The sequence below is a fragment of the Nannobrachium achirus genome (genome assembly GCF_963921795.1).
Source record: "Nannobrachium achirus genome assembly, chromosome: 15".
NCBI classification, from domain to species: domain Eukaryota; kingdom Metazoa; phylum Chordata; class Actinopteri; order Myctophiformes; family Myctophidae; genus Nannobrachium; species Nannobrachium achirus.
Window position 1 is genome coordinate 43,935,661 of NC_137822.1, and position 12,981 is coordinate 43,948,641.

At 43.8% G+C, this 12,981-nt stretch overlaps 1 protein-coding gene across 1 annotated transcript in view; it reads right to left on the minus strand.

The window, feature by feature from the left end:
• Positions 1 to 1,847: 1,847 nt before the first annotated feature.
• Positions 1,848 to 12,981, minus strand: part of homer1 (homer scaffold protein 1) — a gene marked incomplete at both ends in the record, with an annotated part of 16,173 nt that continues 5,039 nt past the window's right edge. The window contains 6 exons of the mRNA XM_080743658.1: positions 1,848 to 2,036; positions 3,439 to 3,519; positions 4,962 to 5,072; positions 5,894 to 6,053; positions 7,183 to 7,388; positions 10,042 to 10,134. Coding sequence (XP_080599784.1) covers positions 1,848 to 2,036; positions 3,439 to 3,519; positions 4,962 to 5,072; positions 5,894 to 6,053; positions 7,183 to 7,388; positions 10,042 to 10,134 — 840 coding nt within the window. The remainder of the gene's footprint in view (positions 2,037 to 3,438; positions 3,520 to 4,961; positions 5,073 to 5,893; positions 6,054 to 7,182; positions 7,389 to 10,041; positions 10,135 to 12,981) is intronic.

Here is a 12,981-nt window from a genome sequence, read left to right on the forward strand (position 1 = left end):
GTAGCGTCAATGATGTGCATCAGCTGAACCTGAAGCTCCACCTCTGATTGTCTGTGGAAATTACATGAAAGCGATGGGATCGCGGGAGTGTTCCATATCACAACCAATAGGGTCTATGCAAAGCAGCCATGTTGGGAAGGAAATCGAGCCTCTTCCTTTGTTAACCAATGATAATAATGAAGGCACAAACCTTCTATTTTTAAGGACCTCCAGAACTCAAGTTACCATGAAGGTCCCTGGACCACACTTTGAGACCCACTGGTGTAGCAGAGTGTTTCCAGTGAGCCAACATCCACAATATCAGCACCCTGACTCTGTTTGACCAGAATGGAACAGAGCCTTCATTAGTATCATTGGTAACACCTGTGAAGAAACTACGGAAGGTGCCCACATTTCTATCCAATAAATGGCTGCTATGCATACAGAGCTTATTTGCCAACAGCTAACAATAATAGAAAAGCATAGAGGGGATTGATCCCCATCCCTATTCATGAGGAGGGGTCACCATTTCTTCAGGACCCCCCCTCATCATCTGGGACCCTCGGTCACTGTCAACATCTCAGTGTCCGCGGGGAACTGAATGAATAGACGTGACTGAGTTTTTGTCTCTTTTTCCGCTTGGCTGACGATGGATTCCGTTTTGACGCAGGGCCTTTTTTTTTGTGAAGCAACAACAACATCCTGGAAGCCAAAACATGGAACCTGAAATCCCTGGAAGAGAATCACTTACACCAGCTGGCCAGAAGAGGTCGCCAAAGATTTAAAAAGAATAATAATAACAAAAGCCACAAAGTTTCCAGTCTTCTTGATTGAAGAATGGTGATGTCTCCACAGTCCTCTCCTCTCCCATGGAGAACAGTCTGTCTGTCACTGAAGAGTTCAACTGCAGTCTGTTGGTCTGCCACCAGAGGGCAGAATATTCCACAATCTTCCAGAATATTCCAGGTGAGATCTTGGGTTCTCGAACCCAGAGAGACGTCTTTAGTTGTAAACGTGTAACAATAGAACCCTAGGTGTGTCTGTGTGTGCGTGTGTGTGCACCCATGCGTGTGTGCGTACGTACTTGTATTACTAGCCTATACATTTGAGCGAATGTCCCCAGAAGTACAGTCGAGTTTTAGAAACACACGTGCGTGCGCGTGTGTGTGTGTTTGTATGTGTTTGCATGTGTGTGCATGTGTGTCCGTGTGTGTGTATGTGTGTATGTGTGTGCAGCAAATTGGCCTCAAAAGTCCCTAACATCTCCCCCAAGTTCCATAGGGATATCCTTTTGGTCTAGTGGTTAAGATATTAAGACCTCCGCGTGGGGGGAGACTTCCCGGGTTCGGATCCCGCAGAGGCATGTGCGTGTGCCTCTGCGTGCGCGTCCTCTCCTCGCTCAGCGTTTCTCGAAGTGGATTCCATGGACTCTGTGGGTTCCTTTAAGGGTGTCTAAATGGACCCGTACAAGTCTGTAACTCTGACAGTGTACACATTTGGTTCCATTTGTACACTGTCAGAGTTAAGGGGAGGCCTTGAAATGTAAAAGTTTGAGGGACAGTGGCTCAGGGGTAGAGAAACCGTCATTAGAACAGGGAGGGTTCCTGAAGGGCTCTCCCAGAGTTAGTGTCAAAGAGACCTTGAGCAAGACTCTGAACCCCTAGTTGCTCCCGATGAGCAGGTTGGTGCCTTGCATGGTTTCCTCCGCCATCGGCGTATGAATGTGTGTGTGAATGCTGGGTGAATGTAATGCTCTATCTCTGTAAAACGCCTTGGATAAAGGCGCTGTATAAATGCACCATGTACCATTTAGAGAAGCACAGTCCTAGCTGGTCTCCAGCAGTCTGGCCAGCGTGTCGCGCAGCGTCCTAGCTGGTCTCCAGCAGTCTGGCCAGCGTGTCGCGCAGCTCCGTCAGCTCAAAGATCTTAGAGTCCAGGAGTTCCAGCAGAGACCTGAGGCTGCGGCGGAACTCTTCTGCCCCCTGCTGGTCAGTCTCCAGACGCTGCTCCAGACCCCCGAGCTGCTCCTCCAGAGCAGTGTTCCTGGACTCTGTGTCCTGATACACACACACACACACACACACACACACACACACACACACACACACACTCTCACACACACACACACACACACACACACACACACACACACACACACACACACACACACACACACACACACACACACACACACACACACACACACACACACACACACACACACACAATGAAGGCCCGGCCCTAACTGGGCCCTAACTGGGCAGGCCCGAGGCCCTACCCGGCCCCGGCCCTACTAGTTGGCATACATTTTAGGCCCTACCCGGCCCGAAAACATCGGGTCGGGTCGGTTATGGTCGGGTCTATCATTTAGTAATAGTAAGAAAATAATATTTTCATTGAGCCCGAGGCCCTACCCGGCCCGACTAATTAGCATACCTTTTAGGCCCTACCCTACTTAAATGTCGGTCAGGTTCGGGCATGGTCGGGTTCGGGCAGAATTTGAGAACTCTATTGCCCACCCGCCCCTGGCAGTTAAATAAAACTTCCGGGCAAGTGAAGTTTGCTTTCAGGTTTCCCGGCCGGGCAAGTTCTCATTTGAGCGGGAACGCAACCGTCTAATAAACACAACACCAGATATCTGTCTAAACACCTGAACATGGCCAGCGCGCTCTGTCTTCTGGTCTGTGGAATGTAAAATAAGAGCACTGTTTATGTATAATGTGCTGTTTTCACTGTTGCTACACTAATATACTAATATACACACAATATATATAAGTGTGAAAACATAGATATATTCAATCATAGCTATGTAGGTAGTTGGATTTGGAGGTATTGAGGTATGACATTTTTTATCGCACAGACCCAGAAAGTAAATAAATAAGAGTTAAATTGAGTGGTAATTAAAATCTTACCTATCATTTTATAATGGATGATTTACTTTTCGGGCGAGTGGGCATTACCTTTGGGCAAGTAGAACATCACCTGTACTTGCCTGATGGGCAAGTGCCTCTGAGACCTTAGTGTCAACCCCTGATTAAGGTTGTCACCTTTCAGAAATGGAAATAATTAAGGGACACTTCTAACGCAACGCAAAAATATGAAGAAGCAAATTGTACGAAATAATGTAATGTATGAATGATTTGAACCTGATAAAATTGACCCTACAACTTTATGCCACAATGACATCCATGTATCCGTTGAAATATAAATGTCAATTGTTCAAGCATGTTCAAATCATGCATACTTGACCTTATTTCAGACCCTTTTTCAAAGCATACAGCCTTCTCGGGTTCCCACTTTCTTTATTATTATTGTTTTAATGCTTTGATTTAATTGACATGATTTCACATACAGTACCATGTCGCCCCTGGGGTCGCTTGGTAAATAAGGAGTCAAATATTGGAGCCTGGCCGGACTGAGAAGCCAAGTGACAAACAACAAACAGTGAACGTCACATACCTGTAGTTTCTGTGTCAGAGAGTCCCTTTGAGACTGGAACTCACTGGCGCTCTCCACCTCTGCTTTAAGCCTCTCCAGCTCCTGAAAGAGAGAGACAGAAACATTAGGAGAATACACACACGCATGCACGGAAGCACGTATAATTACGAGTCTGGGTCGGGGCATCTGAATTGGATGGACCAGTTTGGACCAGTGAAGACCCGACAACCAGCATTTACTTCTTTTAAATCTTTTCTTTATTTTTATTATTAAACTCTTTAACCTTATTTTAGGTTGTAATTGCAATTTTCCTCAAGTCCATTCAGACCGTGTTATCCTCTAACGCAGTGTTTCTCAACCACTGTGCCTGGGGACCTTTGGTGTGCCCCTGAGAAGGGTCAAGTGTGCCCCTTGAAACTGCTTGAAAGCCAGTATTGAACTAGTGAAAAACAGCCGATCTACAAGCACACAACGCCTCGCACCCACTACTGTTGTGCGACAGCCTCGTATGATGAAGCAGGGCTTTACTTTGCGAAGAAACGTACACATTTGAAACTGGGAGATACAAGGTTTCTTCCCGACAGTGACGATATTTACACCCCCGTGTTATGTTTGTGTGCCCATGGATTCTTGGGACATGAAAAGTGTGCCCATGCAGAAAAAAGGTTGAGAAACACTGCTCTAACGCACACGTGGACATGTGCGCTCCGCACGCACGCAAGCACGCACACTAGTGATGCGCGGATAGGCTTCTGAAGTCATCCGAATCCATCCGCGCAAATTCATTATCCGCCCATTATCCAACCGCATTAATTATATCATCCAATTTATAAATCCGCACCATCCTCATCCGCAACTTCAAAAGTATTATTATTATTATTATTACCCTTATTATTAGGCTAATATTATTTTCTGGTAGGCTATTCCCTGTTTTCTTAGTTGTGCGATCACAGAAATGCATTGATCTAGCCTACGGAATGTCTCCGTTCGTCTTTTTTTCTTTTCTTTTTTTTGGAGTCGGTGCTGCGCGTCGATGCAGACAGACATGCAGGCAGACAGAGTCAGACACACGAGAGAAAGAGAGAGCGAGGGAGAGAGCGAAAGAGAGAGGAACAAACACAACTTAGTGGGAAGTTTAACTTACCTACTGTACAGTACTTTACAATATGGACCATGGAGCTGAGAGAGATTCACTTTTTAGCGCAGACCAGAGGTAATGAGTGCGACGATGCATGCCGTGATGCCGTTTAAGTGGACACAGCTGTTTAGTTTTATCGTGGACTGCACATTGCCTCATGAAAAATGATGGTTACTTTACAAATTATACAAAATAACACACACTAACACAGACACAAGCATACCTAGATTTCGCTTTTTATTGATAGATATATTAGCCCATAATTTATTTCCTGCATTATTTCATCCGCGGATATCCGAAATTAATTAATAATTATATTTGATTGATCCAAATCCGACTGCACCGCGGATCACCGCGGTCCACCGCGGCTAAAACCGCTATCCGCGCATCTCTAACGCACACACACCTCTTCTTTGGTCTTCAGGGTCATCTCCAGGTCTTCTATGGTCTGGTTGAGTTCAGTCTTCTGGGTTTTGATGACCGTTGTCTGACCGCTCACACACTCCAGCTCTGTCACCTAGCAACACACACACACAAACAAGCAAACATTTTAAATTGCTCGGACACATTAGAGTTCTACACCACTGATTACCCATGCTTGACTGATATTTGGTTGAATGCAACATTTTCTAATCAATATGAAAGCTATAGATTTGATTAACTTATGAGAAAAGATAACACAAACAAGTTAAAGGGATATTTCACTTTCTTTCTTTTCAAATCTTTTTATTGTATTTTCAAAAGGAAATAGCCCAGAGGTGGGTAGACAGTCTCAAATAGACTTATACATCACATGTAAAAATCAATGTGCATTATAATGAGATTGAATAAAACCCATCCCCTATCCCCCCTCCCCCCACCCTCAATCCCCAGGGCGGTCGAACATCAAAATCTATAAACAAACAGTAAGATAGGTACAGTACATGGTAAAAGCTTGTTGCGTGTTGAGTTTGCTGGAACCGGCAAGCGCCACACTACGCCGTTTGAGTATTATGGTAGAACATCATAAAAGGGCTCCAGGTTTTGGGATATTTCACTTTCTAAAATGTTTTGGGTAATTTTATCGTCTACCCAGGCTTCTGTGAACACTGTAGACAGTTTTTAAGTTGCTTGATTCAGTATTTAGATATTTGATATTCATTTTATCATACACGACCCCTCTTGTAACTTCAAACTGCACTTTAACCACGATAGATGGTTCTGGTGACTCTGAGTCTGCATGGATATGCACTGAAGATCACATGCTGTGTGTGTGTGTGTGTGTGTGTGTGTGTGTGTGTGTGTGTGTGTGTGTGTGTGTGTGTGTGTGTTTGTGTGTGTGTGTGTCTGTGTGTGTACCCGTGTGTGCAGTCTCTCAGCCTCCTCCTGATAGGCTGCCAGCTGCTGCTTCCACTGCTTGACGTTGGCCGTGGATTCCAGCAGCGCCGCCGTCAGCTTGGCGTTGTTCCCCTTTAAGGCCGCAAGCTCCGCCTCCCAGTGCTTGTTGATGTTGGACGAACTGCGAGGTAAAAGTAAAAGTATCAATACTGCAAAGTAGAAACACCTCCATGAAAACTGAAATAAAAGTCAGCAGAAAAGGTAAACGGCGCCTTAAAGATGTGTAAACTTAGCACAACGCTGTTTTCTAGAGGAAACGGCAAAATTAAATGTCAGATATGGCTTCCGTTTTGACAACAACAGCGTTTTCGGGGGTGGAAACAACAAAGTGAAACCACCTTTCAGAATGGAAATCTTTGAGAACGCTCTGCCTTGTGTCTCCAGCAAAAGAACGGTGAAACCAGCAAAACGTGTGATGCCATGGCTGATGTCAGCTCAGCTGTGGAGCCATGCAGCATTGGAGAATTTGATTGATTGATTTAAGACTTTATTAGAAGTTTGCATAGGAAAAGATACAGTTTCATGACGGTACAGTTCACTGGTACAAGGTCTACTAAAAGGAGATCCATGAAAAGACTAAGCTTATTTCCACTGGAAACCATTAAATGTAAACATAACGTAAACGAAGCAAGCGAGACAGCTGTGATAGTAGGTAGAGCGGACATTACGTCACTTGTCTCTCTGGCAGTGTGACATGGCATGCACAGTACAGCGTTTCATTCATGTAAACGCAGAATAAAAAGTGACAACGCAAAGGGACATCGCTGTTTTCTTTAGAGACCGTTGTCGACTAAACGTGGCCTAAGAGAACATGTAACCTGTGTGAGAAGGGCAGTGCGTTGGGGCCTGTATGGGTGTTACCTGTGTGAGAAGGGCAGTGCGTTGGGGCCTGTATGGGTGTTACCTGTGTGAGAAGGGCAGTGCATTGGGGGCCTGTATGGGTGTTACCTGTGTGAGAAGGGCAGTGCATTGGGGGCCTGTATGGGTGTTACCTGTGTGAGAAGGGCAGTGCATTGGGGCCTGTATGGGTGTTACCTGTGTGAGAAGGGCAGTGCATTGGGGCCTGTATGGGTGTTACCTGTGTGAGAAGGGCAGTGCGTTGGGGCCTGTATGGGTGTTACCTGTGTGAGAAGGGCAGTGCATTGGGGCCTGTATGGGTGTTACCTGTGTGAGAAGGGCAGTGCATTGGGGCCTGTATGGGTGTTACCTGTGTGAGAAGGGCAGTGCACTGGGACCTGTATGGGTGTTACCTGTGTGAGAAGGGCAGTGCGTTGGAGGCCTGCTCTGGGCGTGGCGGCGGGGGCTGCTGAGGGGGTGGGGGCTGTTGAGGGGGCGGGGGCTGCAGAGGGGGCGGGAGCTGCTGAGGGGGCGTGTCCGTGTCTGGCGTCACGTCCTCGTCCGTACCGTTGATGCTCTCTGGGGTCAAAGGTGACTGCAGGTCACCTGGGGCAGACTCCTGCTCAAACAGAAGAAGGAAAGACAAATAATGACTCCGAAGCAAGAAGAAAACAACAGGGGGCGTGTCTACAGGAAGCTGTTTTTTGTTGTTGTTTTGTTTTGTTTCTTTCCGATTGAGTGTTTTGGTGAATTCTCTGGGAAGAGGGGCGCTCCAGAGCTACCTGGATTCTACACAGCCGTGTGTCTTTATCCATAGCAGCTTCCTGTGAACAAGGCCCTGCTTACAAGTAGCAGTAGAGTGAATACAAATACAGGGAAAGAGAATGGGCTGGATGTTGCAGGGAGACTCCTACAGGGAGAAGAACGTCATGACACCTAGGGGAACTGGGCACTACAGAGACCGATAGGCTGCATCTCAGGTCCTTATTGTGCTCTGTCCTAGCTCCTCTGTCCTAGCTCCTCTGTCCTAGCTCCTCTGTCCTAGCTCAGTGTTTCTCAACCACTGTGCCTGGGGACCTTTGGTGTGCCCCTGAGAAGGGTCAAGTGTGCCCCTTGAAACTGCTTGAAAGCCAGTATTGTATTTATCATTTTAAAAATGATTTAAACTAGTGAAAACAGCCAATCTACAAGCACACTGTGTGCTTGTAGATCTGCTGTTTTCACTACTGTTGTGCGACAGCCTTGTATGATGAAGCAGGGCTTTACTTTGCGAAGAAACATACAAATTTGAAAGGTTTCTTCCCGACAGTGGCAATATTTACACCCCCGTATTATGTTGGTGTGCCCATGGATTCTTGGGACATGAAAAGTGTGCCCATGCAGAAAAAAGGTTGAGAAACACTGCCCTAGCTCCTCTCAATGATAGACGAAGCTACAGACTGCCTACGGGCCACTCAGGCACCACTGACGAGCATGGGAGTTTGGTGACATACATTGGAGTCTATGAGATCCGGCTTGTGAACAAACACTGTTTCTGAACGGCTGGGACCTTGGTCAGTTAATCAGTTCAGGAATATAAAAGAAGAGATATCACAGGTTGTTTTCCGATCACTTGTTTTTCAATGTGAATACTGTATCATTTTATGGAGGCAACTAAACAATGTCGCTTCTGTCTCGGCAGATAGCTCAATAAACATATACAGTGTACACATCGAAAAGCAACACAGTAGAAAACAATGTGTGATGTGTCTTTTCTTTATTTTCCTGAGTAGTACTAGTAGGTCTCAATCATTCAGAAATAGTGTGTGTGTTTTCTAAGCTGTTCCATGGCTCTCATAGACTCCAATGTATTCTACGGCTGCAGTACCTGTCCGTTACTCCTTTTTTATATACTGTGGCTTCTTTATCATCTACAAGGGTTATGCAAAGGACAATACATCTATTAAGGTAGTATGTGCTGCAAAACTCAAACGTTGTTGTCGAGCAATTGTCAATCTACAAGTGTGAATATGTTGTTGTTTTTGTGTGTGTGACTCAAATTCAGAGTATGTGAGGTTGACAGGGTCACATTTCAGTGAGTTCGAGTACTTAAATCAATTCAGCAACCTCAAAAGGTTTCATACTAGGGCTGCACGATATGGACTAATTTTTATATCACAGTATTCATGCCAAATATTTAGATATCGATACGATATACCTTACACATTTCATATTTAATATTTTAAGTGTTTCAAGAGTAAAAACTAAGCATTATTCAAAAAACTGCTTAATAATAAGTCAATATCACTCCATATTTTAGGTGCTATTGATATTCCCACACTTATTTTTGTTATTTTGATATTCTAAGTGTAGCAAAAGGCAAAAGGTAACGATATAGGCGATATGGGCAACGATATGGACGATATATTGCCCAGGGCGATATATCGCAATATTGTTTCTTGTCCTTTCATTCTTTACGTAACCTTGTAGAAGTGAGGAAAGAGCACAACAAGGACCTGAAACTCAGCCCTACTGGTGTTCACTTGGGGTAAGGTCAAAGGTCAAAGGCCAGGATAAGGACTGTCTCCTTTTACCTTCTTATGAGCAGGTCTGCTGACTGTTAAAACATTCCTTTTTAAAGAAGCTCCAACCTGAGGAAGAGTTGTTGGGAGTATAACAGGTCAGATAAGGAGACCTCACCACATGATTAGTGTGCATTAAAGCTGCACTATGTCACTTCCCGGTTCCACCCGGGATCAGTGTTGATTTAGTTGACTAAGTAAAACTATGGTGAAAAATGTTCGTTTTTTCACTGACGAAAACAAAATAAAACTAAGACTAAAATATACTGACAATAAAACTAAAACTAGACTAAAATGTAAGGGATGGAGTGGAGAAGAGACCCAGTAGAACTAAAAGACAAATCATTTGATGTTTTGTTGAGCCCATTGGGAGTAAAAAAAAGGAAACACGTCATCGAAAAACTGCCGCTCCATCCGCTTCATGTATACTATTTTCACAGAATCGCCATTTTCTCTGCTTCCGTGTCTCGCTATGTGTTTGTCAAAACAGTGGAGTTTGCGATAATTGCAATGGTCAAATGAGTAGCGTTTATTTCCACTGAAGCACGAAAGCATGTCCATGTCTGTGATCGAACAATAGCTGGCAGTGGTTAGTGGTTTGGTTAAATATGCTTGCCAGTGAATGCGTTAAGTCATGTGAGAATGTGTGTTACGTATATAATTAACTAATATTGATTCATGTGATTCTGTGTGCTATTATGAAAGCTATACCTGTGAAGGAGTGCTGGTCAGCTCCATCTTTTCCTGAGATTTCTCCTTGGCTATCCTCGCTGCCTCCTTGAACTCTGCAAACTTATCTGCAAACTGACATGACATTATACACACATCATGCATGGGCAAGAAAGACACAAAAAACTGTGAAGGTTAACCAAGAATGCCTAAACTAAATATGTGTTTCTGGACTTTCAAAACACAGTCATCAGGGACAGTCTCTTGCAATTTACATTTTGTCGACTAAGAACATGACAGAAAACAAATTGTCTGCCACCATTTTTCACTTACAAAAAACGAAATGAAAACGAAACTAAGCTCAGACATACAAATTCAATGGAAAATAATATTACCAGAAACACATAATGAGAGCCCTGAATGACCATAATGGGCTATATGGCACGTTGTCACTTGTATATCCTATAACTCTATGGTTCTAGCATGCACTGTTCCGTGCCGTCCCTGTGCGTGCATGTGGGAAATATATTGGCTTCACCAGTGTTGTACCTGATAAGATAAGAATTATGATACATAATTCTGGTTTGTGTATGACGCTCATATGACCATATAAGGTTACATAATATGAACTGAACGTACAGTATATAAGAGACCACATTGTGGTCGCATACTGTAGGTTCAGGCAAACTGATTAAAGGTCATAATAACTTTGAATGCCCTGAATAGAATCATGTTTTGGTTTATACTGTATGTCACCAGACTCACTGTCTTCCTCTGTCTGATATAAGTCACGAGTGGTGGAAAATTACCAACACTACGTGTCACTTTCTTCCTGTTACTTCCTTGTTATGATATGGGAACGAATGAATAAGTTCCACGCTTCTTACTGTCATAAACTGTATGTCTTTATATACATGTTTTCCTCCATCTTGGAGGAGAGAGAGAATGCTCGACCTACCGTTAGGGTGGGGAGAGATTTAGAACTGTCTGTCTACCTTGTCTGTCTCTCCTCAATACAGCAATTTAAATATAGTCCTTTGGCTCGTCTCTTCTTATTTTAACTATGGATTTAGAGATCCATAATTTATTTATTAATTGGTCCTTCGTTAGCCGCATACAGTTTGTCAACATTGGCCGACTGAGGGACGGAGTGTTCAGGCTGTTTAGCCATGGTTCACTCTCTCCCCCGGTGGAACAATGTTGCAACACGTATGAAAAAGTACCAGCCAGGATTTTATCTCTAATTGCTGTATTTTCAGACAAAGGATTTTATTTGACAACAGTGTTATGAGTTTTGGATTAATGTGGAACCGCGTAGACATCCAGGAGCAGCACCGGACCGTGACGAAAGGCTGGATTTTCCACCGATGCACCACCGCCCGGCTGCGCCTCCTGGATTTCTGCGCATCGGCAAATTCCTAAGTTGATTAAGATAAGTACATATTTACTAAATCCCTGTAACGTGTCGTGTCTTTGAATTTTGAATTAACGATGTTAATGTTATGATAATTGATATGATTTGAGAATGATGTTCACCCTCCGTCTGGAGGAGTCCGATAGCTCCTAATAACGTTTTGGTTTGACACGCGTCGTAAATTAACCCTTATCTGCTATAGATACTGAATGGTCGTAACTCGTAAATCTCTTTGTTTCTTCTTACAAAGTTTAAGGGTGTGTGTACAAACTCCCTATTCTATTTTTATCTATTTCTCATGGTTTGGTCTCCCTCTCTCGTCGTGATGAGGAGACAATACTGATTTTCAAACTTTAACTTTTTTCGGTACAGTTGTTTTTGTCATTATTTGTTTGTCTGGACCCTATGAAGGGTCATTATTTGCCCACTGTTGACCCAGGCAGTTTTTCTGTAGACCCAGTACAGTTATCCCCACTGTAGACCCAGGCAGAATCTCTGTATAGTACAGTTGGATGTTATTTGTCCTCCGCAAGTCAGCGGAGTGTTTAGTTATCAGTTCACTGTACCGATAATACTGTGTTTATTTAGGTCTCTCACTTTCATGGCTTGGCCCAGCCATTTGGAAAGTGAGAAACAATATTTTTATCTTTAAGACTATGTTACTGACCAGTTCTGTTTTCTGTAATATTAAATACTTTTAAGACGTTTTAAAATGTCTCTGAGAAATTAAAGTTAAGATTTAAGACTAAGAATAACTAACTAAATTATAATGTCTAAATTAATATAATATGTTGTAACGTTAAGTTTTAAAACCTCCTGGAGGATTCTGGGTGTGATTCTGTGAGAATGAATTTACTGTCCTGTATGTGTGTGCGAGCAGAAGATTTGTGCGTGTGGGTGCTGCTTCAGTAAACCCCCCCCTCTCTGACTCCCATCTCTGTGAGCATGAGTGCGTGCGTGCGTGCACTTGTGTGTGTGCGTGCCGTTCTGTATGTGTGTGTGCGTGCATGCATGTGCGTGCGTGGGTTTGAGGTGGAGTGTGTGAGCTCAACCCCCCCCCTCTCTCTTCGTCGACGTGCATGTGAGCGTGCATGTGTGTGTGTGTGTCTGTCTGAGTGCAGCGTATGTGTGCCTGTGTGCCTGTCTGAGAAACCACCTGGATCTGTCAAGGTCAGATGGTCTGTGTGTGAGAGAATTGTTTTGGGAACAAGTGTCTCTGTTTTGACTCCTCTCTTCCATTTTCAACAACATTCTGATTGTTTACTCTCTGAAGTATTTTGTTTAATTGTCCTGTTCTTTTACTGTTAAGACTGCATTACCCATAAATCTCTGTTGGGAACGTCATGTCCCAGGTTACCATAACAACCAAATTAGACTCCATTGTTGAGAAGGACACAAGGTCGCTTCTCGCCCCTGAGGCGTATTACTTATCACTGACAGTTTCAACTGACTCCCCTGTGCCCAAGCTGCTACTGTACTGTACTGTAGTGTATGATTTAAAGCTCATTTCATTGATTTAAATAATTTAAATTATTTTATTTAACTTTTACAACTTGTTGTAAAAAAGG